General features: G+C 17.6%; 5 protein-coding genes across 5 annotated transcripts, besides 42 other annotated features; 2 read left to right on the forward strand and 3 right to left on the reverse strand. All coding sequences in view use genetic code 6, as the record gives it.

Annotated features, from left to right (window-relative positions):
• Positions 1 to 873: 873 nt before the first annotated feature.
• Positions 874 to 908: a microsatellite.
• A 649-nt stretch (positions 909 to 1,557) lies between these two features.
• Positions 1,558 to 1,597: a microsatellite.
• A 95-nt stretch (positions 1,598 to 1,692) lies between these two features.
• Positions 1,693 to 1,719: a microsatellite.
• Positions 1,720 to 2,225: 506 nt separating this feature from the next.
• Positions 2,226 to 2,264: a microsatellite.
• A 643-nt stretch (positions 2,265 to 2,907) lies between these two features.
• Positions 2,908 to 2,965: a microsatellite.
• Positions 2,908 to 2,985: a microsatellite.
• Positions 2,926 to 3,018: a microsatellite.
• Positions 2,927 to 2,985: a microsatellite.
• Positions 2,938 to 3,014: a microsatellite.
• Positions 3,008 to 3,082: a microsatellite.
• Positions 3,083 to 3,801: 719 nt separating this feature from the next.
• Positions 3,802 to 3,844: a microsatellite.
• Positions 3,845 to 4,386: 542 nt separating this feature from the next.
• Positions 4,387 to 4,537: a microsatellite.
• Positions 4,388 to 4,590: a microsatellite.
• Positions 4,591 to 4,760: 170 nt separating this feature from the next.
• Positions 4,761 to 4,801: a microsatellite.
• Positions 4,802 to 5,552: 751 nt separating this feature from the next.
• Positions 5,553 to 5,592: a microsatellite.
• A 727-nt stretch (positions 5,593 to 6,319) lies between these two features.
• Positions 6,320 to 6,387: a microsatellite.
• A 400-nt stretch (positions 6,388 to 6,787) lies between these two features.
• Positions 6,788 to 6,908: a microsatellite.
• Positions 6,909 to 7,065: 157 nt separating this feature from the next.
• Positions 7,066 to 7,120: a microsatellite.
• Positions 7,066 to 7,177: a microsatellite.
• A 10-nt stretch (positions 7,178 to 7,187) lies between these two features.
• IMG5_070470 (hypothetical protein) lies at positions 7,188 to 7,748 on the forward strand (the record flags this gene model as incomplete). The annotated part of the gene is made up of 4 exons (XM_004036713.1): positions 7,188 to 7,238; positions 7,279 to 7,342; positions 7,443 to 7,676; positions 7,744 to 7,748. 4 exons carry the CDS (start codon positions 7,188 to 7,190, stop codon positions 7,746 to 7,748), a joined length of 354 nt encoding a protein of 117 aa, XP_004036761.1.
• A 1,260-nt stretch (positions 7,749 to 9,008) lies between these two features.
• Positions 9,009 to 9,048: a microsatellite.
• Positions 9,010 to 9,048: a microsatellite.
• A 114-nt stretch (positions 9,049 to 9,162) lies between these two features.
• On the reverse strand, positions 9,163 to 9,528 carry IMG5_070480 (spry domain protein; the record flags this gene model as incomplete). Its single annotated transcript, XM_004036714.1, has 1 exon — positions 9,163 to 9,528. The coding sequence occupies one exon, from the start codon at positions 9,526 to 9,528 to the stop codon at positions 9,163 to 9,165; it is 366 nt and encodes a 121-aa protein (XP_004036762.1).
• A 143-nt stretch (positions 9,529 to 9,671) lies between these two features.
• IMG5_070490 (hypothetical protein) lies at positions 9,672 to 10,645 on the reverse strand. Its single transcript, XM_004036715.1, has 2 exons — positions 10,593 to 10,645; positions 9,672 to 10,537 (listed from the first exon to the last, which is right to left on the reverse strand). Exon 2 carries the CDS (start codon positions 10,350 to 10,352, stop codon positions 9,945 to 9,947), a length of 408 nt encoding a protein of 135 aa, XP_004036763.1. The 5' UTR covers positions 10,353 to 10,537; positions 10,593 to 10,645; the 3' UTR covers positions 9,672 to 9,944.
• Positions 10,511 to 10,589: a microsatellite.
• Positions 10,646 to 11,022: 377 nt separating the features above from the next.
• Positions 11,023 to 11,091: a microsatellite.
• Positions 11,092 to 11,237: 146 nt separating this feature from the next.
• Positions 11,238 to 11,953, forward strand: IMG5_070500 (hypothetical protein; the record flags this gene model as incomplete). Its single annotated transcript, XM_004036716.1, has 2 exons — positions 11,238 to 11,582; positions 11,924 to 11,953. The coding sequence occupies 2 exons, from the start codon at positions 11,238 to 11,240 to the stop codon at positions 11,951 to 11,953; spliced, it is 375 nt and encodes a 124-aa protein (XP_004036764.1).
• A 1,219-nt stretch (positions 11,954 to 13,172) lies between these two features.
• Positions 13,173 to 13,210: a microsatellite.
• A 456-nt stretch (positions 13,211 to 13,666) lies between these two features.
• Positions 13,667 to 13,727: a microsatellite.
• Positions 13,669 to 13,727: a microsatellite.
• Positions 13,672 to 13,727: a microsatellite.
• Positions 13,728 to 15,412: 1,685 nt separating this feature from the next.
• Positions 15,413 to 15,455: a microsatellite.
• Positions 15,413 to 15,481: a microsatellite.
• Positions 15,482 to 17,425: 1,944 nt separating this feature from the next.
• Positions 17,426 to 23,240, reverse strand: IMG5_070510 (hypothetical protein; the record flags this gene model as incomplete). Its single annotated transcript, XM_004036717.1, has 8 exons — positions 17,426 to 17,512; positions 17,556 to 18,249; positions 18,299 to 20,613; positions 20,704 to 21,056; positions 21,115 to 21,603; positions 21,668 to 21,996; positions 22,226 to 22,733; positions 22,802 to 23,240. The coding sequence occupies 8 exons, from the start codon at positions 23,238 to 23,240 to the stop codon at positions 17,426 to 17,428; spliced, it is 5,214 nt and encodes a 1,737-aa protein (XP_004036765.1).
• Positions 22,000 to 22,077: a microsatellite.
• Positions 22,041 to 22,177: a microsatellite.
• Positions 22,113 to 22,194: a microsatellite.
• Positions 23,240 to 23,317: a microsatellite.
• Positions 23,301 to 23,368: a microsatellite.
• Positions 23,306 to 23,370: a microsatellite.
• Positions 23,371 to 24,698: 1,328 nt separating this feature from the next.
• Positions 24,699 to 24,757: a microsatellite.
• Positions 24,699 to 24,785: a microsatellite.
• Positions 24,711 to 24,830: a microsatellite.
• Positions 24,749 to 24,830: a microsatellite.
• Positions 24,756 to 24,882: a microsatellite.
• Positions 24,760 to 24,839: a microsatellite.
• Positions 24,761 to 24,804: a microsatellite.
• Positions 24,883 to 24,918: the final 36 nt, after the last annotated feature.

The following is a 24,918-nucleotide window of genomic DNA, read 5'->3' on the forward strand; positions in this document are numbered from 1 at the left end:
CATTTTATTATGTAAATAAGATTACGCTTCGAGTGTTTTAGTACGATTGTGATTTCAAATTAAATTAAATTTTAATCAAAGATTGATTTAATATAATAACTTAATAAAAGTAGAAAAAAATTATATAAAAAATATAATATCATTTAAAATTTTTATTTACTTTTAACAATCTTTTTGTTAAACAATTCTTGATATTATTGTAAACGTGAGCTTCTATATTATCTATCATATTACTTATATTAAAATCCAAAAAAAATATTTAAAATATACTTTAAAGAAATATACTATTTAGATGCAATAATTTCTTGTAAATACTTTCTTCAAAAACTTATATTAAACAATAAAATTAACAATTTATACGTCATATTTTTTTCAAAAATCAGTATAAATATATATACAAGTATTTTTTAAATATATAATTGTAATATTCACATAAATCATAATTAATTGTAAATATATTTATTTTTATATTATAATGTTTATTTTATATTTTTTTTTAATTTAATTAATTAATTTTGATAATTACATAATATAAATAAAAAAATAACAAAAACATTATTTATTTATATTTTTGAAAAATAATTATATTAAAATTTCTAAGGTCTTTAAATAAATAAAAATTTACTATTGTAAAGAGTAAATATACATTTTATTTAAAATATGAATGTTATTAAAATTAATTGAAATTTATCTTTTTATTTATTATTTTAATTATATTTTTATTAATTATTTAAATAAATAGTCTATTTAAAAAATAATTTATATAATTTTTTTTTTATACATTTTATTTTTTTTTCATTTAGAATTTGTTTATTTTTATATTCTTTTCAAATTTTATTCAAAAAATTTTTTTTAAACATTTTAACGATTATCTTTTCTTTTATTATTCTTTGTATTTTCTTTTATTTCTTCAATTATTTCATAGCATTCTCTTTTTTTAGATTTATTTATTGCCTTTATAACACTTATTAATTTACCTTGAATAGAAAAATAATATATATGTATTTATAATATTAAAAAAAAAATACTCTTCTGATATTTCAAATATCATCTATTAAACTTAATGATTTTACTTATTATAAATAAATAATTAATTAAGATATTTTTATTTAAGAAGATTATAATTTTAGTCGATTTGATTTCAGTCGGTTTTTTAATTTTTTCTATAAATTAGAAAATTCAAAAGTTTGTAAATAAAACATTAGTATTATTTTATTAATTTTTTAAAACTTTTAATGGTACAGTTATTCCTTTTGTTAAAACTTTTTAAGAATATTAGAATGTAAAAATTTTAGTTAGTGTTTTTATTTTAAAAAAAGGTTATAAGTAAAATCACTTTATATCACAAAAGAAATTATAAATATTTCTTAAGTCTCAAATCACATAAGAGGTGCATTAATAATTTTATTTATGGATATCAGAACTTTTTAATATTTTTTTTTAGTATGAATTTAAATAATACGATAATACATAGTGTAAATAATTAATAAATTATTTATAATATAAAAATAAAATTTACATTATATATTTATAATTTATTTTCATATAAATCAATTCAAATATTTATTTTCAATTAAAAATATTTAATTCATTTAAATATCATATATATTTTTATTGTCTCTTTTTCTAAAAACAAACTTGATTTTGATAATATAAAATCTATTCAAACATATTTTAAAAATTAATATTTAAATATATATATATATATATATATATATAAAATGAATAACTCATCAAATTAAACTAGATTTGAACATAATTTTAGGAGAAAAAATGATTATAAAATAGTTTATAGTTTTCAATTTGTAACTTTTACTTAGGCTTTTTCATTTGTCATAAATGAAATTAATAGAAAACCCGTAAATAATTATTTATTTCAAAACAAACATACAAATTAATTGGATATAGTAAATTCTTAATATAAAATATAAGAAAAAACTACGTATAATTAAATAAATAATATTTATAATATAATAAAGAGCAAAAATAAAAATAAAATAACTATTTACTTAAATAATTTAAATTAGATATTAAAACTATTTATTAATTATTAGGAATTTTCATAAATAAAAATTATTAAAAAATTGAAACTAATATATAAAGAATCAAAATAAAATAACCTTTAACTTTTACTTATATATTTAATAAATTAAAGGAAAAATATTTAATATATAAAAGCATTAATATTCTATTTTTATAATGAAATAATAATTAAAATGCTGAAAAGAATAAATATAGTATAGAATAAATATAATAAATAAATAAACATAAATATTCTAATTTAAACAAATAATGAAAGAAAACTAAATATAAATGAAGAAAAAAATAAAATTAAATAGTTAAATAGGATATTTAATTAGTAACTAATGTAATATTATTTATATTGATAAAAAATTACAACCTATAGAAAGATATAATTTAAAAAGAAAAAAATATTATTAATGTATCAATAAAGTAAGATAGGATCTTTTAATATTAGCTATTACTAAACATTAATATATTGCTTATATAATTTTTATGTGTTCCATAAAATAATAATAGGATATTTCATATTCTATAACTAAAATTGTTTCTAGCTTTAATGAAAAAAAAAATTTTAAAAAAACCTTTTTCTATATGAATAACACAAGTATTCATAATACGAAAAGTGTAAATACTTTGTTTATAAGAATAAAAGTATTTTAAGAAGCACGTTACTATAGTTAATTCAATATTATTGAAAAAGTAAAATGTAATATAAAAATATAATATATTTAAAATAGAAAATAATAAATATAATTTATGAAGCGTCTAAATAAATAATTTAAAAAGATATAAAAAATAATATAAGTATATGTTAAAGTTTTAAATAATATTTATATATAAATGTTTAAAAAATAAAAATAATTTAAAAAAATTAAATAGATAAAATATATATATATTTCTAATAAATAAATAATATATATTTATATATATAAATAAATATTAATATTTATTTATATAAATTTCTAATTATTTATATATATTCATATATAAAATCAAAAAATATAAATAAAAATACTAATAAAATATTAAAAAATATTTTTATAAAATATATAAATAATCAAATAATATAATTATTTTATAAGATTATCAGTTTGTTATAACTAAAGCTCTATCCTAATTAAGAATTAAACTACTTTAATTAATTTTTTTTAGATTATTATTATTTTTAGTCTCTTGTATATTTTATTTCTCTTTTATTTTTCTAAAATTTGATATCAATTTAAAAATTAGTTTTATAATTTTGTATATGTAAAAAACATCTATATTGTATTATATATTTATATTTGGTTAATAGATAGTCTTAAAAACAATTTTTATTCTACTGTTCTTTATATTTAAGAATTTATTTTATATAATTTTATACTTCCATTTTCATTTAAATATATTTATGTTAATTTAAACATGAATTTATAAGAATTTTTCTATAATCATGTCTTTTAAATTCAAATTTTTATTAAAAATAATTAAATTTTTATTTCTTATTATTATTATTATTAAATATTATTATTACAAAGATAAAATGTGTTTTTTTATTTTTAAGGTTTTTCTAAAAATAATAAATTATTTATTCTTTCTATTTTATATATTTGATTTATTAATATCTTATTTATTTATATGAGCTCTAGTGAAAAAAAAAAAAAATATGAAATTATATTTTTTTTTATTACCCTTAGATATATTAGAGGGAAAATACTAAAATAAATTAAAAAAATTTTAATAAATACGTTTATTTTAGTTAAATACGCATTTTATGCATTATATAAATATTTTACTAAAATATATATATATATTTATATATATAAATATTATATATATTATAAATAAAAAAAAGGATATCATTTTCATTCTTATATATCCATACTCTAATTGTCGACATATTAATTCAAAATCTAATATAAAGGATTATTTTTTAACATATTTTTATTTTAAAGGATATTTTAATTATTTAATTCTATTTAGGCTTATTATATAAATTATATTTATTCTTATAAAGGTGAAAAGTTTCTTTCTGATTTTTCTGTAAGTTTATATATTTGCCAATCATATTTTATCAACTAAGATAAGTCTTTAATACTTCTTTTAGGAAACTTTTATTTATAATATTTAAGTTTTTCATTATAGAAAAACCTATATAGTAAAAATTTTCCATTATTTTTATTTTTTATTTCTTAAATTATTTACTAATTTTAAATATTATTTAATTAATTTATTTTCGGTGAATTATCTTTTTCTTTTTTATCATCCTCTATTAAGTCCTTTTTTCTAACTCTTCTTTTTATGTTTATTAAGGACTTTTTTATTCTTTGCTTACACTTTCTTTCAATTTCTTTCCACTTTCTTAATCATTAGAACTTTCTTCTTTTTTTGAGGACTTTTTAAATCTTTTATAGGACTTTATAATTCTTTTAAAGGACTTTTTTATTCTTTTTAAGGACTTTTTTATTATTTTAAAGAACTTATTTATTCATTTAAAGGGCTTTTTTATTCATTTAAAGGGCTTTTTTATTCATTTAGAGTACCTTTTTATTACTTTAATGTATTTTTTTATTCTTCTTAAGGGCTTTTCAGAATGGTATTTTAAGAATTATTTAATGCTTTTTTCGGACTTTTTACATATTTTTGACGAGTTTTGGAGCGTTTTTATTGATTTTTCAAATTTTTTGGAGGGCTTTTTTACTTAGTAAGAATTTCTTATTATATTAAAGAATTATTCAAAGATTATAATTTACTTTTAGTTTATTTTGTATTATTTTATATTTATTTTAAATTATATTATTTTGGACTTTTTTCTTTTTTCGAAGAACTTCTAGACTTTCTGAAAGGACTAATAGGATCAGTTTGTATTTGTATGGAAACTTTGGCTGTATTTCGAGAATTACTTCTTGTCCTGGATAATTGATTTTGATTTTTTTATTAAAGGCTTTTTTAAGGACTTTTTGAAAAACATTTGTTTTTGGAAGATTATCTTGAAACACTTTTAAGAGATTTTTCTTCACTTTTTTCTATACTTTTTTATGATTTTCTTACATATTATGATTTTTTAGGATTTTTTGAGGTTTATAAATTAATATTTGAAGATTTAGGCTATTTTTCTTTTGGTATTTTTTCAAGTAATTATTATTTTTTCTATTAAAATTATTATTTTATAGTTAGAGGTTTTTACTTGGGTTATTTATCAGTATTTTCTAAAGCATTAGTAGTTTTTCGAAGTTATTTTTTTATTTCTTTTTATTTTTTTATAAGAGATTTTTCAGTCTTTTCATCAGTATTAGAATTGTCGCGGCGTTCTAACTTTTGTTTTTGAATTAATGGAGAAGAAGTTAGAGAAGTATTCTTTTTAGAATTTTTCGAAGGGCTTTTTTAAAATAATTTGATTTTTTAAATTTTATTGTTAGGTTTTTAAACAGATTTCTAAATACTTTTAATGGTCTTTTTTATTTTTAATGGAGATTGTTGTTTTTCTATTTTTTAAGATTTTTTGGGAGTTTTTGTATTTGTCAATTTTTTTTTGGTTTAATTTTTTACCATTTTATTTATTTATATTTTTTTTTCTTTTATTATATATTTAGTATTTTATATTTTTAGAAAATTATAAATTATTTTATATATAAATATTTCATTATATTTTAAACTTATTTTGCTTTCTTTTTTTATCAAATTATTTGTATAATATTAATTTTAATTATCATCCAATAAAATTAATTTAATCACAAAATTATAATTAAAAATGGATAATTATTTTTTAATTATAAGAAGATTATAAATTGATTTTATTTGTTCTGCTTTTTTTATGATAATTTTTATTTATTCTAGTATCATATCATTTTATATTTATCTTATTAATATTAATTACAAATAAAAAAATTTATTATTTTTTTTTAAATATATAAAATAATATATTTTTGTAAATTTTTAGCAAGTATTAAATTTATTATAAATTATACTATTTTCATATAATTATTTTATAAAATAGTATTTAAATAATAAATACTAATATAAATCTATTATCTAATTAGTTATTTATATATGTAATAAAATTCTATATAAATTTTTTATTTGTGATAAATATTATGAAGAATAAATGTTTGTTTATAAAATAATAACATAAAGAAAAAAAATTAAAAATAAAAACTAAAATATGTAAATCAATTTTTTAATAACTGATTATAAAATAAATTATTTCAAGTACTTTTTTTTTTTAATAAAATAAAATAATATTATTTAATATATTAATAATATCTATTTAACTATTAAAATTAATTAAAAAATATAAATTATAATTTATACACTAAACTATAAATAAAAAAATAATTATATAATTATTATTATAAATTAAAAAAAAATATATATTTAAATTTATAACTAAGGCGGGGGAAAATGGTAATTTATAATCAAAACTTATCTTAAAAAAAAAACAATAAAATTAATAAAATACATTTTAAATAAAGGTTAAAGCTATAAATAATTAAATTTAAAAAACACCATTAATAAATAAAAATATAAGTAAAAGAAAATAATCTAAGTTAACAGAACTATTGACTTAGGAAGAATAAGAAATCCAAAAAATAAATAAAAAAAGTCATAATAACATTAATAATAATTTAAAATAGGAATAGTAATAAAAAATAATCTAATATGAAGATGATGAATTATTATAAGATTATGAAATAGAAGATGCTTTAAATTAATAATAAGAAAAAAACTAAGAAAAAATAAGTGAAATAATAAGCAATTTATTATTTAAAAATGTAAAAAAAAATGAATATATATATATATATATATATATATATATATATATATATATATATATATATATATATATATATAATAAATTAGAATATATATATGGAAATATATATAATGTTTATAAATAATATATATATTATTTTTATTTATATTTAAGACTATTTATTATTAGAAAATTTTATTAATAAAAAAAAAATTAAAACAAATTTATATAATTATCATATTTTAATAAATAAATTATTAAATTATTACGTTGTATATATATAAATAAATATAAATAAAATAATTATTATATATATTTATATTTATATATATATTTATATTTATATTTATAATTATATTTATATTTTTTTTATAAATTTTATATTATAATATATACATTATATTTATTTTTTATAAGAAAATTAATTAAAAAAATGCCTTTGAAGTTCCTCTAGTAAATTTATTAGATTCAGTTGATTTCCAAAGTATTATATATTTTTTTTTTAATATTATTTTAATTAAAAGGTAAAGGTGATGTCGCATGGAAGAAATTATCTTTTAATCTTGATTCAAATGTTAAAATTTACAGGTTTTTTTTACATTATTTAATTAATAAATTATTTTAATATTTTTGATTTATATTTTTTATAGTTATCGAGTCGATAATCTTCATAATCATACTTTTAAAGTAATAGGAGGATTTTAAAGGACTGAAAGAAATGATAAAGAAGAAAAAAATGAAGAAAAAGACTAACAAGGAGATATTATTTAAAATAAAAAAATTATTTCTAAAATAGGTTAGGGAGAAAAGACTTTAGAAAAAAATATATAAAATATTAATGTTAATAAATATGATTTAGAATTCGATGTTGATCCTCTTTTTTCAAAAACTTCATCTAAATTTGATAATTAAACAATAAGAGGTCTTTTATTGAATAGTTTATAGGTTTTATAATTAGTATATTTATTTATTTTATATTTTTTTTTAAGATTGATTAAAATGTTGGATTGTTGTTTGATAGTAGTGGATATTAAAAATAAGAATAGATAGAAAAGAAAAAATTTTATAATTTTTCTAATTTCTAAAAATGTTTAATTATATAAAATAATAAATATATAAATGATAATTTATTATTTTATAAAACATAAGTAAGTTAATAAAATTCAGAAAAAATAATTTTAGATATGTAATTATGTCAGAAACTTTAGGAATTTAAAGTATAATAATTATAAAAATATTAAATTAAAAATAATAAAAGGAAAATTCATAATTAATATCTGAAGAACTCTTTTATTAATAAACAAACTTTGAATAATAAGATGTTTTAGATAATAATTATGGAGTATATTAAGAAAATGATTCTGCGAATTTAAATGGAAAATATTAATAATATCCAAACCCTGAAAACATGAGTGATAAAAAAACCTTTAAAAATGAATAAGAAAAATTTAAGTTTTCTTTAGAAAATTATGAAAGGAATAAAAAATCAATTGAAAAAAATTGGGTTTTACCAGAAAATTGGGATGTATAAAGAAAAAAAGTAAAGTTAAATGAAAACGGATAATCTAAATAAAAAAAAAGCAAAAATCAAAATGAATTTTATATAGATTTTTCTTCGAAAATATAAGATAAAGTAGAAAACATAATGCTATAATAAAAAAATAAATAATTTTCTAAAAATTCTTATTAAAAAGAAGTTTTTATTTTGCCTATTGATTTTAGAATTTCTAATAAAATGTATTTTTTTTAATTTTAATTAAATATTAATTATATTTTTAGGTTTGAAAAATTTTACCTAAAGACATAAAATTAAAATAGCAAAACCCAGGAAAATAATAATAACCATGGTGATGATACATAAAACTTTTATTAAGAAATTAATAATGATTTTAATGATGTTATTAATAACGAATAACTAATTCTATAAGAAGATAATAATAATGGCAAAAATGGAGTACAAATTAAAAAACTTAAACATAATGTTTGGAAAAATGTACTTAATTTTTAAGAAAAAGTAAACTTCTTAGACGTATATAATAAATGCAATTAAAACAACTAAAATGTATCTTTATAAACATGTTTTTTGACTGTTCTACATTTAGCAAATGAATAAGGACTTTATTTAGATCAGTAAAAAATAGGCTTTAGCATTTTAGTTAATAAATGAATATACATATTTAATTAAATATGTAATTATAATTTTATTTTTTTTAAGAATAAACATCATATTTTTTAAAATATGTATATAATACTTTTTTTTTTTTTTTGGATATTTTTTTTTTTTAATATATTTTATTATACTATATGATATAAATAAAACAAAATGTGAAATTATTAAAAACTGTTAGTAATTTTTTTTCCTTCATTCTTTTTAAACTTTTTTAAATCAACAAATAAAAAAATAAAAATCACAAAATAAAATATTTTGGAATATCTTATTTATATTAAATTTTGCATCCAGCTATATGTAAAAGAGCCACAGCAGGCCAAATAGGTCCTTTTTTAAGAGATTCGGATTCAAATCCAATTCCATAATATTCACCATTAAGAGCAAATGATAATTATCCTTTTTTCATATTCAAAAAGACTCCCAAAACACCTTACTTTTTAAATTACTTTCCATATTGCTTTCCATTCGAATTATCCCCATGTCTTAAGCATCCTAGCCCATAATAAGCGAAACCAATATTAGTATCACAAAATGCAGTATTTAATTAAAATTAATTACTAGTACTAACTCCTATTTTAAGTTCATTCTCAGTTCTACTATCCATAGTAATTTCCCAATAATGAATTCCTTAATTAAAACTCTATTAAAAATATTTATTTAATTGATTTTTTTTTTAATTTTTTTTTACCTATTTACAAAGTGAAGATTTAAAAACATATTACTATTCTTATAAAAAAACTTAATTATTATCAATAACTTAAATACCAGTTCCACTAGTTTAAGGGTCCCACTATAGAACTATATTTTCGCTTAAATTTTAATTTTAATTTTATTAAAATAATGTTTAAAGTAATCCGTTTGCTTATTAAATAGGGGAAAACAAAGAAATAGATGCTTACTTTTATAAAACAACTTATTATTATTAAGGCAAACCATCAATATTTGGATAGTTTTTTAAAAAGAAGTTTTTTATTGATTTATACATATTATTATAATTAGATTAGTTATTCATTATTTCGATCATAAGAAGGCATTCAAGTTCACAAAAACCTTATTTTGATAAAGGATCATTTTGATTATTTGTAAGGCGTTTTTGACATATATCGTAATTTTGACACTTAGGAAATTAGCATATTTTTTCGTGTTGTAATATTTCTTTAAATTCAAATGATTCATAACAGTATACACATATTACTTATTAAGAATAATACTATTTTTATAAGTCTGGAGTTATTTGAATTATTTTAAATTATTAAGGACATCTATTCGGACATTAGTTTTCGTATTTGGGTTATTTTAGCCAGTCTTCTATACATTTAGAACAAAAACATTTTTAACATCCTTAGCATTGCCTTGGGTCTTTCGACATTTAAAAACAAATTAAACATTCAAATATTTCCTCATGAGTTTGAAATCGACGAAAATCATATATTGAGTTTGTCAATGGAACTGCTTTTTCTTAAACTATTTTGCATATTTATGTATGGTTTTCAATTATCTGAAGTTTGTATATTTTTTAACAGTATTAACATTTTACTTGAAGATTTATATATGTACATTCTAATTATTTGGATAGAGTTTATGTATTTTTTTAACAAGATAAACATTTGTTACTTTTTTTTTTTTTTTTTCAAAAAAACATTTTATTAATTTTTTTTTTTTTTTTACTTAAGTTTTTGTAATTCTAAACATTATTTACAATATATTCGATTACATGAATCACAGTTTTAAGGCATTTCTGCAAAATTAAAACATATCTAACAATCAAAGTTATTTTTGTAATTTTATATATCTAATTTATTTATTCGGGATTTTTTAAAAAATGATTATGTTATCATTTCTTTCTTTCTTTTTAATTTTCTTAATAATTTTTTTTTTTTTTCTTAAATTAATATTTTGTTTAGCTTTTTTTTTAAAAAAAAATATATATATAAATATAAATTTTAATATAATATATATTAAGAATGTTCAAAAATAAGAATAAATTATATAAATCTTTATATTCTTTTAATTTTTATAATTAAAAAAAAATATAATAGTTATTATTAAATAGTATACAACAAAATTTGTTATTTATGAAAGAAAAATTAATATAAAAATATATATAGACATATAATTATAATATATATATATATATATATTTATTTATATATATAGATTTATATATTTTATTAAATCATTATAATATATAAAGTAATATGCTAAAATAAATTTAATAAAAACAAAAATTTATAAAAATAATATTTACTAAAACCTAAAAATAAATATTTAATTATAATAAAATAATATTATTTTATAAAAAAGCAATAGAGAATGGAAAAATACTCTGAAGAAATTGAAGAAGAAGAAGAAGAAATTTCTGTACAAGAAATGCATTTTAAAAATATAAATAAACTTCATTAATCAAAAGAGGCTCACTCGAAAAAAGAAAAGGCCAATATTATTGAAAGCAATCCTTTTACAAATAGCACATGCGTACCTGAAAACCAAAAACCAATAAATTTTATTTGGTATTAAAATCGTTTTGATACAAATTAAGAAGCTATGGATATCCTAGAGCAGTACTAGGATAAAAATATAGCATTTGTATCTATTTTTGGAAGAAAATAAAGCGGGAAAACCACATTAGTGAACAAACTTTTAGATGTCGATAAGGGGGTAAACATGAAAGTATTTGAAAATTCTTAATAAAATGCAAATTTAAGTAAATTTTAATAAAGCATATTAATTTGGCCAAGACCATAATATAATAAAAAAATGGATCTTTACATTTTTTTTTTGGAAAACGAAATATAAACGGATTAAAATAATGAAGTCGAAAATCGAATTGGGACTTTTTTGTTATTAATTTCGAGTTTTTTTGTATTTAATTTTGTAGGAAAAATTGATGAAAGCTCTTTAAACGAATGCAAGTTTGTATGTTCTTTGATTAAATATATACCCAAAAATGAGTATGGAGAATATATGTAGGAAAATATGAGTTAAAATTATATTCCTAGTGTTATTTGGGTGGTAAGAGATAGTAATGAACGGGTAAATGAAATTAAAAACAAAAATAATGGAAATTTTAATAGTAATTAATATTTGAATGCTTTTTTTAGTTGATTAAAAAGATAAAAATGATTTTAATAACAAAATTAAGAATTGTTTTTTGAATTATTTTAAGGATAAAGAATGTTTATTGATGAATAAGTTTAATTTATTTTATTTTATTTTTTTAAAAAAAGAATTTTTAATTTTTAAAATAATAAAAAAGTCTACATTCAGATGAAAACTAAACTTATAATTAACAAGAATTTTCGGAATAAATAAATAATTTGAGAAAAATAATTATTTAAAAAACAGAGGAAAAACATTTTAATGGAAAAAAACTTAATTTTAGAGCATTTATTTAACTTATAAACTTATTTGTTAGTAGTATGAACCAAAAACAAACATAATTTAACCTTTATAACGCATGGTAAAATATAATTTATAATGAATGTGTAAGAGGGAGGGATGAATGTGCTTTTATTATCGAAAATGAATATAAAAATAGATTTTAGAATTCAAAAAATGCATTAGATTTTATTGAATTATATGAAAATATTAGTAGTATTAGAGATATAATATTAGAAAAATACGACTCAATAGCCGGGATATAAGAAAAAAATCATTATTATACTTAGTTCAGAATAGAACTAATATCTATGCTAGAATAAAAAGAATAGGAAGCTTTTTTAAACAATGAAGATTAAGCAAGTTCAGAAAACGATGTATTAATAAAAGTTTACGGGGAAAAAGTAAAGAATAAGATTTATTAATAAGAATATTCACATAATAATATAAAAGAATATATTGATGACTTAGATGCATTTTTGAAGGATTATGAAAAGAAATCTGTTGGAACAAAAAAAGCGGAAAATTTAACATAATGCCTTTAATAAATTAATGATGGGTTTGTTAAATTACTTGTTAATTCAATTAAAAAAGAGTTCGAGTAGAAAAATATGAATAAAGAATAAAAATAATTTACTTTCATTTAGTAAGAAGAAAAATTTTAATAAGAAATAGATTAAACTAATAAAAAAATATAAGAAATTATTGATAAAGTAATATTTTATTATTAATTTTAATTATTATATATTGCTCTCTCTTTTTTAAAGAATAATTATTTGGAATTAGAAAAAAAAAGACTAGAAGAAGAAAGAGATAAAAAATAAAAGTCTTTAAATTAAAAGAAAGAAGAATCTAATAATATTTAGTATTTATATATAATATATATATATATATATATATATATATATTGTATATTTGAAAATAGAAAAAATATTGGAAACGATTAAAATGACTTAGAATAATAGTTAAAAAATAAAGAAAAGACTATTAAAGAATTAAAAGATAAAATTAATGTATTTTATATATTTTTATTAACTATTTATTATATTATAAATTTAGAATCTTAAAAGAAATAAAAGTAAGGGGTGTTTTGGAATTTGAAAATATTATATTTCAAACTAATTAGATTTGTTCATAATTTATAAATTATATTTATAAATACTACTTAAAAGAATTATTTATTTTTTTATTTAATAGTATTTTTTTTTTTATAAATTATTTAACTCAATTAAAATATACTTTTTTATTTAAATAAGAATATAATAATGTTATATATATTTTCTAATCATTGTTTATTATCAAAAAAATATTTATTCAAAACAATTCTAATATTAAAAGTAAATAATTAATTATAAAATATGGATATAATAAAAAAGAATTAAAAAAAAAATAATAAAAATTAAATAAAAAAAAAATAATAAAAAATAGAACATATAGATTTTACTAAAATAATACTTCCTGAAAGAAGTTAAAATATAGAAAAACCTATAGTATGTTTTAAAGGAATATAAATGTATTAATCAGATATAGATAAATGTAAGAGAGGCTTTTTACTAAATGATAAATTAATAGATTTTTATATTGAATATTTATTGCAAAAATATAATAAATAATAATATAAAATATTACCATCTTACGTATTTTCATCTTTAGATTAATATTAATATGATCCAAACATTTATGATTTAGAAACCCCTTAAGATTATTTTAGAGAAATGGACAAATAATAAAATATTTAATATAGTATTTTAGAAAAATACGAGAAAATATTTTGTGTAATAAATATAAAAAATTTCCATTGGAGCCTTATATCGATAGAGAAAAATAATTAAATTAATAATATACATATAAAAATTTATGATAGTCTATATATATAAAATGATTCAGTATTTATTTTTTAATAAAGCTTTTTTAAGAAATGAAATTTAAGATTTATATATTTTAAATGATGATGAATTATAGATAAATGTTTAATCTATAAATACTCCCAAATAAAGTGGAAATCCAGATTGTGGAATTTTCTGTTGTAAATATTTGGAACATTTATATTAAGATGGTAATAGTAATTAATTTAAAAATGAAGAATTTACTGATAATAAAATAAATGAATTTAGATTTTAATTAGAAAAATTAATAATTAGTTATGAATAATGATCTTTTTCTATTTAATAATAATAAAAATATAATAATGTTTGCCTTATAGTTATAATCATTCAATATTATTTTCCATCTTCATTCTTTATATATTTGTTTTTTATTTATATATTTTAAATATATATATTTATTACTTTCTTATCATTCTTTCACATTCCAATAAATAATCCATATCAGAAGCTTAAGTACTATTATCATCATTTAATTTATTTTATTCAAAATTTACATTAAATTGTTTTTTGATACTTTTTTATTTACATTCAAAATCTTTTTTATTTTTCTTTTGTTCGCTTTTGTTCTAACATTTATAATCTGAATTATTATTACTGTTAAAATTAATTAACTAGCTATTGTTTTTTTCTTATATATCTTAACTTATATTACTTTAGTTTATTGAATTGAACTAATTTTCTTAATTTTTTTAAGAAACAAAAGTTGAAAAAAGTTGGTTTTTTTCTTCTTATTTTTAATTGAAGATTTCTTGATTTCCTAATAGTTTAGTGTTTTCGAATTCTTAATCATATTATTAAATAGCTTATTATAAATCTATTTTAAATTATGCTAGTTATTATTATTAGTGGCTTTATTTATTTTTTTCTTCTTTTTATTTAAAAATAAATTAAAGAGTAAAAGAAGCTGGAATTACATGAGAATTTAAAACATTTAAAACTTTTAATTTATTTAATTCATTATTTTACATATATTTTATTAAAGACAATATTTTCCATTAAATTTTTAATATTTATTTATCAATTTTTTCAACGTATTTTTATATAAAAGTTGCAAGCATATTTTATTCGTATTTTTTTTTACTTTTTTCTTGAATATTTTATAATTCGATTTCATCTTCGTAATATTTTTATATTTATTCCATAAAAAATTTAAATATATTTATTTTTCGCTCTTATTTTGCAAGTTTTTGTTACATAAATGACATAAATGTATTTTGGAAAACCTATTTAAATTTATATATCTATATTTAATTTTATATATATATATAATTTACTATATTCATAGTTTAATTTTCTTCAGCAAACTCAAATAATTTTATTATTTAATTTATTATGATATCAGCTTTTTTTTTATCATATTTTTTGTCATTTAAAAAGTCTGCTATTTTACTTTTTTCTATAATTAAATCGTTTTTAATTTATTCTCTGTTTATTTAAAAATAATCCCAAATAAAAAGCCTAAAAATTTCAGCATTTTCGGCTCTATTTTTTAATATTTCAACAAATGTATTTGCAATTAATTCTATGTTTACTATTTATTTGTTTTTTAAAGTTGTACTAATAAACTTTGATATTTAAATCCTTTGAAATATTTTATTTTCTCTTTAATTCATTAGCTATTATAATTCGCTTTGGAATTCAGGATATCCGTCAATTTTTTATTACTTTAACTATTCTTCGTCTTCATTTAAATTGAGAATATTTTAAAGTAAAAAATGATATTTTTCCTTATTTTTTAAAAAAAGGTTAAAATTTTGTATTTTTTTTTGTTAATTTACACACCAAAAATCAGCATCTGCTTTCAGCTTTGCATTTATTTATTTAGCTTTTAATGCACTAAATTTTTATTTTATTTAGCTTTTCTCTCTATAATATTTATTAAAATTATAAATTAAAGCTCTCATTGAAATTTTATATTTATAAATAAGATTATCAAAAATACAATCGTAAAAAGAAGAGCATTAATCTATTAAAATTTATTTGTTTTAGTTTGTACTAGCAAGAGATAATATAAATTAAGTTAATTCTTATAAATTAACTATTTTAATTAAATAAATATTTATTAAAATAATATAATTTTTATTACATAATATTTATTTTGTATCGAAAATTAAATGTTACTTTAATGCATATTCTAAAAAATATTTTTTAAGTCATGAATTTAATAACTATTAGCCAGGAGTAAATGCTTAATCATTTTATAAAAAGAAAATATAGTTTAAGTTTTTCTCTTTTGATAAGTTTTTATATGTAAAAATAAATTAAAATAAAAAATACTTATTATTATAAGTAAAATTCTTCTCTTTATTTTGGGCTTTATAATTATAGTTATTTTTATTATTCTTTTTTTAATAATTCTCTATTATTATTATTTACTTTTTTTGAATTCATATTATTGCTTTTATTCCAGTCAACTGGATGCATATATTAATATTTGGATAATTCCTCTTTTTTTAAAAAAAATGACATACTATTTTATTTTAAATATATACCTTCTGTTAATGTTTCTTTTTCTTTTATTGTTAGCTTTTTATTTATTTTTGTTACATAAATATAAGGATGAGATATATACATAGGTAATTCTATTTATAAATTTTTATCATCAAAATGTTCTTTTAGAGTTACGTTTACACTTTATAAAATTTCAATCTTATTATTTTTTTATTTTTGTTACATAGTTTCTTATATTTTATTTCCTGTTATATCAATATCTGCTATTTTTCCTTTATGAGGAATTGTTGGAACGGATATTATTTGTTTTTGTTATTCTATAAATTTCTGCCTAGATGTATGTATTGGATTTATTACCCCTAAAACTATATGTTCGAATCGCTTTTTATATTCACTTTTATCAATAATAAGTTTTTAACCAATAATTTGAATTTCTGACATATTTTTTTTAATTGTAATTGAGATTATTTGTTAAATAAAAAATTATAAATAATTCAAAATGAATTTTAAAATTTTAAAATTATAAAATAAAATTATTAGTTAATATTTTTATTTGAAATAAAATATATTAATTATACTAGTTTTTATATTCTATACTAATATATTTTCAATTTAGATTTTAATTTGTTAAATTTGTAAATGCTTATATATAATAGCCTTTATTTATATTATTTATACCTAATATTTAACTAAATTAACAGTAGAATTAAATTAATTATTTAATATATTGATGATTTTAATATAATATTTATATATAAATATGTAATTTTTATATTTTATAATTTATCATGAGTCCATTGTGAATTTTTTAGGAGGAACATAATACATAGGTAGATGATTTTAATTTTCCCTAATAAAGTCTAATATTCCTTCCTAAATAAAATTATTTATATTTAAATTTAAAAAAATAAAATACTTAAATTTATATAATAATTTCAGGACTTATTTAGCCTCTAATTTTTTAGAATAATTCTTAAACTAAGAATTATCCTGATTTAGCATGTCTTCCGATTTCATCCAAAATACTTTAAATATTTTAAGATTTCTAAATATCAGTTTTAGTGATATATCTGAATTCACTAAACCACTCATGATAAAGGCAAATAGCCCAATTTTCACTCAAAAATTCAACAATGTTAGGAATGAGATTATTTTTATATCTTACATCTAGTTAATTAAGATACTTTTCTGAAAGTCCTACAAAAGAAACTAAACTTTAAACAGAAATAGGTTCACTTCCCTAATTTTTTAAAAATATTTTTTAAATATATTAATTTTTCTTTTTTACAAAATAATTAATTTCATCTATAATTCCATAATTATCAAATTTAAATCTTATATAATGTCCTTAATTAGTTTCTTAATCAATACTATTACATACAATATCTTCTCTATTATTTTCAGCTTCCATAGTTAAAAGTGGTCTTGCATAATCATTTTTTTTAATATTATAATAATATTATTTATTTGGTAAGAATGCTCCTATTCCAATAGGCATATAAAGATTTGGCAATTCGCCTAAACTGTAAATTTAATCTGTTAAATATCCCAAATCAAGTCCATCAAGGAGACATTTTGCTAATTTTTATCCTAATTCTCTTCCATTATATCTTTAAAAAAAATGCATTTAAAGTTTTTATTTAAAAAAAAAAAAAATACTTATCAAGTTTCAAGGATCTACCTATAGACAGTCTTTTATATCTTTATGAAAATTCGCATATTTTTCCACAACAAAATATGTCTTTTTCGGTAGTTTAGAAGTTTGATTTGACAATAAGTCTTCCATTATAAACAAGTCCGTTTTCATGAATTATATAAAATATTTCTTTATCAATATCTACAAGTCCTGAAGTGATTAAGAACCTGGAATTAATTTCGATATCATTATATTTTTAGGCTTCTAATTGTTCGATTTCCTATTCTGGAGTAATAATAATATTTCCGTCTTCTTCTCCTCTACTTAAGTTATCATCTATGTCTTTATAATTTTCATTTTCGTTTTATCTTTCAAGAATTTCTTATTTTTTTTCTGCAATTCTTCTCTCTATTTCATCAAAATCATCTGATTTTTTCCTAAAAATAACAGTTTAACAAGCCTTAGTATACTCATCAACTTAAATTTCGTGTAAACCGAAACCTCTAAATACGTTAATTCCTAATTTTTCCATCATTTAGAATACCATTTCTTCTACTTTTTCGTCATTAAAAGGCTCTGGATCATTAACTCTTTTGTCTTCATATTTTAATCTATCTGTATTATTTTTAAACTTGGTTTCTATTTCATAGACTCTTTGAGGAATCACATAATGAATTCTTTTTGGAGCTACACCTCTATTAAGCATTCCAGAAATAAAGGCAATTGTATGTAAAGTTCTTCCATAGACAGTTATATTTTATGGTCTTTTTCTTCTTGTTAAAAGGTCTATATTGGAGTCTTTTTTTCCTGTTTTTTTAAAGTGATCGTATATATAAGGATCGTCAATACTATATACGCCATTAATATAATCTCCATAAACAGGATGCTATTCATTTGAGCCCTCGTATTTTTCCACAAGATGTTAATAATAAGGGGAAGAATATAGTCCTGTAGAAATTAGTCTTCTTTTTTCATTTTATAATTCTGTATCTATTAACCCTACTGTACAGACTAAATAATCATAAGGTAAATCTGCATTTTTGTCGAGTTTTATTTTTTTGCCTTTTTTATCCAAACCAACCATTTTTGCATCTAAAACATTCACTCTAGCATCCAACATTAAGTTTCTTAATTCTTCCATTGTATAGTCTGTTGATAATGCTTTTAGTTGATCCCCAGGATTTTATATGTGCATTGTTATTAAACCACCGGGTGCTAATAAGGTTATATGAGTAAAGTTAATGTCTTTTATTGATAATAAACTTTCTATGAAGGATATTCCTGTGTCAGAGGCTCCTACTACTACTATTCGGGAATTATTTGATATTTTTACACCACTTAGTTGCTTTTTTGTTATCATTGATAATGAGAATGGAGCTTGTTCTTAATCAAAAGCATCTCTTTGGCCGTCTTGGACTTCGGTCAAGTCACCTGTTCGTTCGAAATGTTCTTTTTCGTGTTCGAAATCCCATTTTCTCTTAAGTAAATGAGGGAATGTACGCACACGAACGAATACTAATTCATTAAAAACATCAGGAAGTAATGTTCGTTCTTAGACTTCGAAATACATACAAGTCTTTTTTTTATTTTTATTTTTTCGTTAAATATATTTCTTTTTACTTTATTCATTAAACGTAGGATTTCTTTAAGAATAAATCTTGTACATTTAGAAAACAAAGGATTAAGTGCTGTATGTATCAATTTAGTGTGGTAAGTCATGGGATGCTCTTTTAATATAATATGATCTTGAACACAAAAATGAGATATATAAAAATCTAAATTAACGTTTTTAGAAACTACATATATGCCAATTAACTTTTTTTTATTAAAAAAATTAAAATATAAAATAAAAAATTACTGCTTAATCACAAAAGACAGAAAATGCTACTTTTCTTGAAACTGTTTATGTTATAGCTTCAAAAGTGTCAGCATAAACCTAATCTTTGTTAATAAGATTTGAAAATAGAAGGTCGACATTTTACATATCTTCTAGTTTGCTTTTACGGATAAATATAGAATTGCTTAAAAGTGCATCTTTGTGGAAAATATATAATACGTGGTCAAATGTTGAGTTCTTTTTCATTTGAATCTTTATAAATTGCTATAAAAGTGTTGTTTCTGGACATGTAAAAGGTTATGTAAGTATTATATAGTCTCTATCTTGGAAAATATTAAATGCATATTCTACAAAATCTATTGATCTACTTTCGAAATTCTCGTCTACACAAAAAAGATTGATAACAATTGCGTTTTGAGCCTCAGGTGGTACTTCAGGTATACTTTCGAGATCTAAAAGGTTTTTAACATAATCATCATAAGGAGTTGACTTTCTTAATATCTATATATATAATATTAATTTTATTTATTAATATTTATTTTATATGATATAAATATTATAAAGTTTTTATATATATTTGTTAATAATTACTTATCTTCTTTTTTATTTTTATTATTCTTTTAAATTTTCATCTTCAATAATTTATTAGACCTCTTTTTTTAAACTTCCACTTTTAGTAAAGTTTAACCTATTCATCATTTAATCAAAAGACTTCATTTTATGAATTGCATCAAAAAATTCTATAAAAGATGTTTTTTTTAGAATTTTGGGAACAAACTTTTATTCTTATTATTCATTTCCGAATTTTTTTGTATTTTTCGTATTCTTTTAATCTGGATCTTCTTTAGGAACTACCATTATAGTTTCCGTTTCATAAACAATTTCTCCAAAACATTCAAGAAAAGAAGCTAAATTCTCACATACTTCTTAAGGAATATCCATATCTTTTATATATTTTGTTTTAAATTTAGATTTTTTTAAAAAAAAGCTTATATAATTTACTTTTAGCATTCAAATTTGAACCTAATTCATTTAAATCAACATGTCTTTCTTCTTTCATTTCTCCGTTTTCATTACAGAACATTATTTTGATAAATTTTAAGTTTTATTCAACTTTTTATCTAAAAATAGTTCTTCCTTCAGAAACTACAGATACAAATTTTTTAAATGCATTTTAAAATGGAGATAAATCAAAATAAGAGGGAGGTTTAAATTCATCTTCTTTTTTCTCTTCTTCTTATTTCTTTTTAACTCTTTTAGGAGCTTGTTATTTCTTTTAAGGCCTTTTTAAACTTGCCAAACGCTTTTCTTCCATTTTTTTCTATGCCCAATCTTTCCAATGACCATTTCCATTCATATAATTGCGTGGGAGTCCATAAAATTATAAGGATTAAATCAAAAGTTATCGAGGACTCAAAATAATACTTTATATTTCAGGGAAAACATCAGGATTTTCAAAAAAAAGGGAGGAAGGATAATGCAATTAGAATTCTATATTTTTATAGATAAAATATTTAATATTTAATAAATAAAATTATTTTTTTTAAAATATAACCTTATAACCAATTATCTATCAAGTCTTCAACTATTTTTTTAGATAAAACTTTTTATTATTCCTCAGAGGCTAAAATTTCTTCGATTTTCATAACTATTTCAGCTTCTTTATCTTTACAAAATTATTATAAAGTCATTCTTTAACCTATTAAATGACTTTTCATTCTTTCTTGATTCATTAGCATTAATTTTTCTTAATTTTAATCTTCTTCTTTAAATTATTATTCTCTACGTATATCATCTCTTCGATTTAATATAGCTTCCATAAATTCAGGTTTAAATAAATTATCGTATGTTTCTAATTCAAAACATTAGGCAAGAAAACGATAACTATAAATATATATAAATTAAAATATAAAAAAAAAGTATATATGTATAAAAATATAAAAAAAAATTAAATATATATAAATAGAGAGATAAAAATATATAAATAATAATTAAAAATTTATATATAAATATAAATATATAATTATATATAAGAAATATTTATATATATATATATATATATATATATATATATATATATATTATTTTAAGAAATTCTTTTATTTTTTATTACTCTATGTCTGTAGAAATACTCATCAATCCTACCGCTTTATCCCTTACTTAACCTACTATTGCTTTTCCATTATTTTTGAATTTTTTAGTTATTCTTCTTGTAAGATTTTATGTAGCTATTAAATCTGCTATAAAGAATTCACCAAACTAAGTAGTTAATACTTCACTTTATTTATTGAAAATTTCTGCTAAATCATCATGATCTTATTCTCTTGCCATTCTTATTTCCATTATTTCGGTGCATGAATTTTTAGGTGAATAATAAATTTCTGATTTATTATGTATTCCTCTTACTCCTTTTAATCTATTTTTATCCTTAGCTGGAATATTAACAAAAAAATTATCTAAAATATCATAAATATAAGATTAAGCTAATTCATTTTCAATCGATTCTCCTCTTTTTAAAAAAAGAATACTTTCTAATTAAGGTAAAGTTGCATATACATTTTAAAAAACTTTTTAACAAGCATAAAGATCTTCTTTATTTTAATAATTTAAAAGTTCCTTTGCTATTTTTTTATTTAAAATTATTTAATATTATATATATTTTTCGTATTAATTATAATATTTTTCTTACCAACAAAAAAATATGTCATCCATATTGTATTATATGGTGTTACACATATTTCTTCGTCAAAATCAAAAGCTTCAAACATCCAATGTTCCCAAAAATTTTCATGTTAAAAATCTATCATACCTGTAAGTCCTTAAGGGTAATCATTAAATACAGCACATCCAATAATTTTTTATTATTAATCTAAAATAGTTACACTTAAAAAGCTTCTTTCAAATAAGTTTATTAAATTAGGATAATCATATAATAGATCGTTTGCTTCTCTTCCATTTTATGTTATTAGTTTTCGTATTTCTTCTATATCGTCTAAATCACTTTTGCGAACTAAAACTTAAAATTCTTACTCTTCGCCATATATTGTACCACTTTGGTCATTATTTCTATTGTAATTTTACTGCGATTCTTAATGGACTAATTCTGATTGATTTTCTTGATAACTCATTTTTTATTTTATTTTTTTTATAATTATTTTGTTTATTTTTGCAGTTTTATTTTTTTATTTTTTTCTTTTTGTTTTTTAATATAATTGTAATTTTTTTTGTTTTGTTTATATAAATCTATTTTTTTTTTTTCGTAATTTGTTATTTTATTTTTATAAAAAAAAATTATATCTGTTCATTTTAAATATATTTTATATTCGACATTGTCAATTAATAAATTAATAAAGTTATTTTAAATTATTATTTCTTCCATTTTTTATACTTGGTTTAGTTTTATAATTTCTTGAGTTGCATTTTATTGAATAAACCATAATTAATTTTCATCTTAAAAAAAGACTTTTTTTCCTTAAATCTATTAATCTTATATATTCTAAATTTTAATAAAATTATCTTCAATACTTATATTTATTTAATTTCCTTCAATATTTTGTATTTAAATTATTTGATTAAAACATTAATAAATGTCTCCATTTTATATATATTATTAATTTTTACATAATAATTCTTTAAAGAAAAAAAAAGAATGGTTTAAATTTTAAACTACATATTATTGTAAGTCATTTTTTCCCAAAATGAATGCGTTTTCAATTAAATCTTCAGAAATTTCACTCATTTCAAAATCTCCTTTATTATTTTTTCCAAAAAATGCTTTTTCTATATAAGGCTTTATTAGAAATCTTTTATTTATGTCTTTATTGTTAATAAAAATATGAATACTTTTGTCTTCTTCAAATTTAAATATAGGTACTTTTTCATCTGGATTTTCAATTAAATTATATAAATCCTTAATATTTATTTAATTATTTAATTTTAAGAAAAAAACATCACATTCTTCTATATCAATAATATTATCTTGTTTATAATCAATGATATTTTTTAAATAAATCAGTAATTATTTATTATTAATTTATATTTTTGTTTAATCGAAAATAAATGAATCAAAGCTTTTCTCAAATTATTCCCATAAAACTAATTAATTTTCCTTTCCTATGTATTAATTCCAGAACTTTTCACAGTTTTTACTTTTAAATTCCCATTTTTTTACATAATTTACATTTATTTCTAAATTAAATTCGCACAAAGAAGCTAACTCTTATAATTTAATTATATTTTCTTGATTATCTTTATTTAATTTCAAAAGTTCCTGTAATACATCAAATAAATAATTATTTATTTATGTCAAATTATTTATTTCGTTGTTGTTATTTATAAATTATGTAAAAATATTCATATAACTCTTATCTAATATATTTGTTTTTATATATTCAGAAAGCTTTTCGTAAATACTTGTAACTTTAATATTATTATTATTTTAAGGAAAATATTATTCTAATAAATTAATGCTTTAAATTATTTAATGATATTTTAATTTATCTAATTATTATATTTAAACTTTTAAAGATTTCATTAAAGAAATTATAATATATTTTATAAAAATAAAAAATGTTTATTTTTATTTGAAATATAAATATAAATTTATAAAAAAAAAATATATAAATTTAAAAAATAAAATATTAAAAAAAAAAATATATAAAAATATATAATAATATAAAAAGATTATATAAATTAATATTAATATAAAAAAAAAATATGTATAAATACAAATAGATAAGAAATATTATATAAAATAAGTATAAATATAAATATATATATTATTATAAATAAATAAATAAATATTTA

The sequence above is a fragment of the Ichthyophthirius multifiliis genome (assembly GCF_000220395.1).
Source record: "Ichthyophthirius multifiliis unplaced genomic scaffold scaff_1120509250386, whole genome shotgun sequence".
Lineage (NCBI taxonomy): Eukaryota > Ciliophora > Oligohymenophorea > Hymenostomatida > Ichthyophthirius > Ichthyophthirius multifiliis.